The sequence below is a fragment of the Nestor notabilis genome, unplaced genomic scaffold, assembly GCF_000696875.1.
Source record: "Nestor notabilis isolate BGI_N333 unplaced genomic scaffold, ASM69687v1 scaffold20610, whole genome shotgun sequence".
NCBI lineage: Eukaryota > Metazoa > Chordata > Aves > Psittaciformes > Psittacidae > Nestor > Nestor notabilis.
Window position 1 is genome coordinate 1 of NW_009910922.1, and position 7,188 is coordinate 7,188.

General features: G+C 43.8%; 1 protein-coding gene across 1 annotated transcript; it reads right to left on the bottom strand.

Annotated features, from left to right (window-relative positions):
- Positions 1–2,036: 2,036 nt before the first annotated feature.
- On the bottom strand, positions 2,037–6,655 carry LOC104403995 (neuronal PAS domain-containing protein 2-like). Its single transcript, XM_010012315.1, has 3 exons — positions 6,569–6,655; positions 4,655–4,841; positions 2,037–3,527 (listed from the first exon to the last, which is right to left on the bottom strand). Exons 1-3 carry the CDS (start codon positions 6,631–6,633, stop codon positions 3,342–3,344), a joined length of 438 nt encoding a protein of 145 aa, XP_010010617.1. The 5' UTR covers positions 6,634–6,655; the 3' UTR covers positions 2,037–3,341.
- Positions 6,656–7,188: the final 533 nt, after the last annotated feature.

Below are 7,188 nucleotides of genomic sequence, written 5' to 3' on the forward strand. Positions count from 1 at the left end.
GGCTGTCCCTCAGGTGGCCACCTGCCTATCTGCCATCGCTGTTCAGGCATCTTTATTTTGGGTGGAGCGTTGTGTGGGGAGCTCGGCTTGGGGTGGTGTGCTTCTGCCAAGCAGCTTGCCCTGTTCAGATCCGCGGCTCCTGTGCCTGAGGCAGAAGCTGGGTGTTTTAGGGGCTGGGGGGGACAAAAAAAATGCAGCAGCTGCCCTGCCTGCTGCAGGCCAGGGGGAATGAATGCCCCAAGTTGAGAGAGTGTCCCCGGACAAGCTTAGTCTTGGCTATAATGAAGCCCAACAGCAGCCCAGCTCTAAGAGGAGGACTGGCGTTGTGTTATGTGTGCAGCAGGGAACAAGTGTAATAATCCAAACCCAGAATGTGTGTACAGGAATGAAATGAGGCAGAGCGTGAAAACCTAGGTACTGACCTAGAATCTGTTACTGCAAGTGCTCTGTATCAGTCCCAACAGTGTAATAAGCCAGCTTATTACATGGCAACCCCACCTTATTTACAGCTACTCCCTGTTAACAGCTTACAGTACTGCTGGTTTTAGAAAGACAAGTGTTTGCTCCGAGGCTGAGCTTGGTTTGGACATCCCTGCTTGCAATCAGAAGAGATGTGGGTGTACGGTAACTATCTCTGAGAGTAAAATAAATTCTTCAAGTGATTTTCTCTTCCTGTGACTTCCATCATAGTCGAGATCCATCAAGTGCTGCTTCCACTGGTCTTTCTGCTGAGGTGCTCAGGTTCCTTCATTACCTTTTCCCTGCGTGAGCTTGTTGGCCTACAGATTTATTCTCCCATTTCCCAAAATAAGCCCTTACAGGACTGGGTGGAATTTATGAAGTTAGCCTCTAACTTAGCCAGCTGGCCTTTGCTTAGGTTTGCCTATAGTTAAAGGAAAGAGAGAGGTTCCATCAAACATGAAGTGGAAGCACCTTAGGGTTTAGCTTTTTCAAACTTCATCTGGTGGGGTCACTCTTGCTTCACTGAATGCAAGCAATGAGCAGGCTAACTCAGATTAGTACCTAAAGTTAGCAGTTAGAAGCACTTTCTTAGAGACCAGATCTGGTACCTAAACACTGTTTAGAAACCAAATACTTGATTCCATCCTCTTCCCTCAATGAAGTAAACCAATGTGGACTGAAATACAGGTGTACTGATCAGTGCTACTAGCCAGTCTTGCTGTGGAGGGAGTAGAGTCATTTTGCCAGTGGGTTTTCTTCAGGAGATTTATAGCTTTTTCAGAACTAAGAGCACATGAACCTTTATAATTTGTCAGAAAGTTTACTTTTACCATTTCCTTCTCCCAGTCCAATTACCTCAATTTTTCCTCTGTGGCATGAAAACCAGAGCTGAACACCTACGTGTGATATGGTGGGAAGGGCAGCATGGTCTGCATCCTCCTGAAGCTAACAGTGGCTTGGAGGGCTGCAAGCTGCCCTTGGGGCCATCTTCTTTCAGTCTTGCCACAGGGAATGCAAACACTGCTATGCTGAGTTATCTACCTGGTTCTGTGTTGGAGGTTGCTGCTCCTGCCGCAGAGTCAGCAGAGGGAAGTCAGACATGTACCTTGGCTGCTCCATCCTGTAGTATATTTGAATTTAACGTAAAGAAGAGTCTGCACAAGGATGCCAAAGTCGAAACTAGACTGTCTACAGTGTGGGCATGGTAGCAATTCCAGCAGAGATGCATCACAAAACTCAGGACAGTGATATCTTAAAACACTGAAGCTGGACATGGGTCAAAGCCCTGGCATATGCTGTGTCAAACCATTCTTTAAACCATCTGTTTTGTCCTAATCTAAAACTGGTTGGAAGTGCAGAGTTGCCCAAGGTCTTTTAAAGTTCCAAAGGAGCTTAAAACAAGCCATCTTGACTAGCAGCTAATATTACTTCCTGAGCTACCATTCTAGTTGTCTGTGCATATCCCATAGATAATACTTGTTTTTGCTAACTGGGTGCCAAACACCATGCAAGGCTATGGCTAATGTTAAAAATCTGAAGTTAATCACATAGTTGAACAGCCACAGGAAAATGTGTGCAAGTCCTGCAATAAAGCCTTTTGGCTATTTTATTTTATTCTACAAATAAAGACAACTGTCCATCATTAATGAAAAAAAAAATAGTTTGAGTTGTATATAGCATGAAACAGTAGTTCCCTTCACAAAAACATTTCTAATTCATTAGTTTATTACAAAATATCCACTCACAAAAAAGCACAAGCACAACCTTTATACTTGTGAAATGAGTTGATATTTCATATACAAAATAATTTCCACATAATTCCATATAATTTTATTTTATATAGAAATAGGTCATTATTACAACAGCTGTACAATACACTACTTTTTATTTAATAATTACATAAAATCTTTCTTAGAAACATATCAACAGAAAACATACAAAAAAAGCGAAAAGTGCATTTCTTTTTTTTTTTTCCCCAAAGGAAAATTCAATCCTAAATGTTATAATGAAAGAGATATGTAATAGTCTGCAGCATCCCGAGTCAGTGGGCCAAAACACAGTGCATATTTCTCAGAGACTTGCAGTGGGTAAGTTTAGGTTGAAGAAGGATCCGTGCTGTACTATCAGAGAGTTGCATGATTGTGTTCACAATATGAGTTTTCCTTTGCAATCACAATTCAGATAGAAAACAGTCCAGTGTGGGTTGTGGGGTGTTTTGTTTGTTTGTTTTTCAGTAATGAAGAACAGTTAGGGTAAGCTGCATAATAGTCCTCAGGTTCTAAAACAAGGGTTATGAGCTGTAGACCATCTTCACCAATGATGGGGCTTTCTCCTCCATTGGATGTGCTAATTTGGCCACAAGAATAAGGAAACAAACTTCTCTTTACAGAAAGTGCCTAGGTTTTGTCCTCTGTGCAGTTGTGCAAAATAATAACAATAATCATAATAAAAATAATCTCTTGTTCTCTCCTCAATAGACCTTTGACGCAGTGCTTTTCATACTCAAAAGAAGAAATGAAACAGTGAAGGCCAAGTACCTCATGAGTCTGTCGACAGTCTTTTGGAATTGCCAGATAGCTTTCGGAGCGACACGCCAAGACTGAACGCCTCCTCCCATGCACCCATGAATGATGGAGGCTGCACAGGATAGTGTTCCTTTTTTATTTTGCTCTCTCAGTACATACTGTGCTCACGAGACAGCACAAACTGAATCCAGCATGCCGCAAATGCATTGTCCGTGGCAGTCTGCGCTCTGTGACGTACTTCTGTCATAGAGCTTTGAAAGAAATGCTTGTGCAAAAGAAGTACAAAGTCATTCTCTTCTGCCCCATGTGCCCATTGGTTAAAGCTAATCGTGCATTGATCGTGCTGGTGGGACTCTATCGCAGTGGCTGTGGTAAATTTGATGAGTCTGGTAAGCTATTGCTTCTTCTTGATGTTAGTTGTTGCTGCTGCTGTTGCTGCTGCTGTGTCTGGTGATACCCCATATTTCCTTGCTGTGGCGAGTAAGGTGGCAGGAGCAAAGAATCAGGTTGCTCACTGTGCAAAGAACATGGTGTTTGCACCTACAGATAAAATAAAATTCATCGTGGTGTTCGATTCTTTCACACGTTAAAGCTCTTCGTCCTCAATGTACAGGGCGCTTCAAAATACTACTAGTTTGCTGGCTTTTATTTCTGGGGCTGTTTCATGTGGGGCTAGCTTACCTAATGCTAGAAGGAACGGACATAAATAGCAACAAAGAACATTACAATCAGGCACTGAGAAAGGTTTCTAATAGGAGTGCACTGCCTAGGATTTGCAGGTTATCCTGAAAAGCCTGTTTAGGAACAGGGTGGGCGAACGTGTCAGAAGTGACACAGATGGATGATAGAAATGAAACAGAAACAAAACAGAGGATCCCAGTGTACCTCATGCTGTCCCTTCTAGCCCTTCCTTTTTGTGAGTTTACAGTAGGATGTGAGCTTGCAGATGTGAAGTCAATGTGAATTTTGCAGATGCTTTTATTGGAAATGGCATCTCCCATAGTTTTTTCACTAATTCTCAACTATGATAAAGATTTCATTTCAATAACAAGAGTTTAATCATTTGAGGTTGATGATACTCTTTCAATGATGTGAGTGGATATGTGATCAGGTTTTACAGACTCAGTTCAGCTCCTTTGAATTAATAGAGACACCTCATTTCCCCCTTCCCCTTTACAATGTGTTGAATTAGGTCAAAAAATAAGTATGTTTACATCTTCAAATCACCTGGTTCTTCCAGGCAGTGTGCTCCAGCTTATCTTCTTTGCCTTGTGGAGTTGAGATGTTTAAATATATTAATTTACTGCAGGAATCCAGATACCTGATCCAGATCTCATTATGTGTCAGTGCTGGTAATTAAAAATCATCTTTTGACTTGTAAACTAAGCAAATTTTATACCAAATAAAGAGTACAGAATAAATCCTAAGACGGAAATTTTCTCCATCTAGAAATACACTTTAAATATATCCAGGATAATCTGATTATGTTTCCAATGTACAGAATCAGTAATTTTGCTTTTAAATAATCTGACTGTTCTCACTGCTCCCTTGCTATACTGGAAGGGTACATGGCACTGTATTAGTGTCTTGCATGTTTCAGTATCTCTAATTTCAGGCTCCCACTGAAACCTAAGGCCCTGTTTGGGGCCTTCTTTGTCCTACCCTACCTGCAGGTAGCGTTGTTGCTGATGCTGTTGGTGCTGGAGTTGCATAGGTGGCAGAGAGGATGGCTGGGAAGAAGGTGTAGTGGCAAACCCTTGGTTTAACACTGCTTGTCCCATCAGTACAATTGGAGAGCTGCTGCTGGAAGTCTGCACTTCCAGACTTTGAAAGATTTGTTGGGTTTGGGAATACCTGTGGAAGAAAGAAGCGAAACAATCAAGGACAAACTCTTGAAAGCAGAGGTCTCCTCTTAGGGTAGGGATGGAAGTCCCTAGTCTTCGTAAGTAATTCCTAATAAAGGATTCCAGTTCATGGGACCCACTCATATGAGTGATGGCACCGTTGGCAGCACTGTTTTTCCCTCAATCTGTGCATGAGCTGGACTTGGAGGGCACAATGCATTTCACCTCCAAATCCAGACCACAGTTTAGATTCATTAAAGACTCTGGTTTATGCAAGTCTTCTCTTCAGCCACAGCACTCACATTGCAGGTTCATTAAGCCAAATGACCTTTGGTTCTGTATTAATATGCTGAGCTCTGAACTGCAGTGAGAGAGAAGTATATACACTTCCCATTCTGCTGCCTGTGCTCCCCTACGACTGACCATGGGGAGGGTCACACTGTAGGAACTGAAGAAGCCTCTAGAAGTCCTCTGGGGTAAGGGATGGGACAGAAACAAATTACTTGGCTCCTCTTGCCAGCCTGCTTTTGCATAGCAGAACTTAAAATATGTGTTGTTTTGTGGAAGGCTGTGGGCAGAACCACAGTGGAGCTATTGCCAACCCAGCCTCATTCTGTTTGTCCTCTAATGGGTGATGAGATCATAGTGTGGCGTGTGTTCACTCAACAGCTGTTCAACATTAGGAGTTAGTCAGAAATGCTGCAGTTTGGGTTCTCATACTAGGATGTGAGCTCCTAAAAAAGGGTCCTGTGAGTCACAAAGTCTGTGTGAACTGGGAGATGTGTCTTTGCAAATCAGGCCTTTTTTATTGAGATGCTTAAAAGCAGATCTAAACCGCTGTGTATTTAAGGCTGACAAATGTAACTCAAGATACTCTTAAAAGGCAATAGTGATGTTTAAAAAAAGAAGTATTGAATAGCTACTTTCCTGAGGTAACATACAGAATTACTTTTAAAGTAATGCTGTGTGAACAGTTGCCTATTATTTTAGCAGTTCATGATTAAGTACAGTGACAAAAACCAGCTAAATAAAAAATATGCTTATTCCAGTCAATGTTTCCTGCTTCCTTCATCCGACTCTTGAGGAGACAAACAACTGAGGTGGTTTGTTCAGCAGCTTTTCCAAGTGAGCTCAGGTGCAGTGGCCTACTGATTCTTTCTGCTGGTGTAGGTTAGGCATAGCTCCACTGGCCTTACAGCAGTGCCTCACTGCCCAGACAGCAGGGGTGTTCTCAGTGCCTGTCGTTTCAACCAGGCCAAGGCTGACTTTCTTTCTCACATTTACCTTGGTGGGTGAGAAGCTCCAGCACTGAAGCAAGCATCATGTGAGGGGTAGAAAAATTTAACCTGATTGAATTTGGAGCAAAGAGACCGAACGGTTTCCCTTAACTGGAGAAATAGCTAAACCTAGGACAGGGGCTTTGAAGCAACCTGGTCGAGTGGAAGGTGTCCCTGTCCATGGCAGCGGGTTGGAACTAGATGATCTTTAAGGTTCCTTCCAACCCAAACCATTCTATGACGAAGATTTGATGAAAAATTCCCCCCACCTTGGCTTGTTAGAATGCCACTGGCATGCTGTGTTCCTCTCTGCGATCCCTCCTGATGTGACCAGGCAGGGTAAGGCTGACCCTGACATTGGGAGGCAGGTTCAGCACAGTAACATTTAGTTATTTAACTAAAGAATGCTTATTGCCGCTCAAAAGCAACTTTGATGTTCTATCTTTGACAAGTCACATACTTAGCCTGGGATCCCGCCATGCTGAGGTCTGAAGGGTGTCTTGCGTTACAGGACCCAGGCATCATGGGCTGAATGGGCTGGCTAAGCAACAGTCTGGTGCGTGGAAAAAAGAAAAAGCAACGTTGCTGTAATAGAAGAACCACATGAATCCCACATTTTGAAGAGAGAAGAAGGGCGCTTACATAGGCACGACACAGGGCTAAGCATGAGGAGGTCTAACCTAAGCTCCTGGCTGTGCTGGGCACATCCTGAGCCCTACAAACTGGGGACAGGGGCAGCACATGCCCTCCATGGTGATGTGGGTGCCTCGCTATAAGGCTGAGTGCTAGGATTTTAGAAGAGTGGGATTTCTTTTGCTCCTGTTGGTGGGAATGGCTTGCGTTTTGAGCTTTCTGAGTATCATCATGTAATTTTTTGGGTTCCCATGTCTAGTTGGATGCTGAGGTGGATCCCCCCCACCCATCCACGGGAGCCTGAGACAGCAAAGGGAAAGCGGAGACATCCACCACCCTGGGGCTGGGAGGCCGGAGGAAGCGCGGCCGAATCCAGCCCAGGTGCAGCAGGGCTCCCCGTGCGCAGCGGCCGGGGCCGGGCAGGGTCGTGCCGTACCTGAGCTGCTG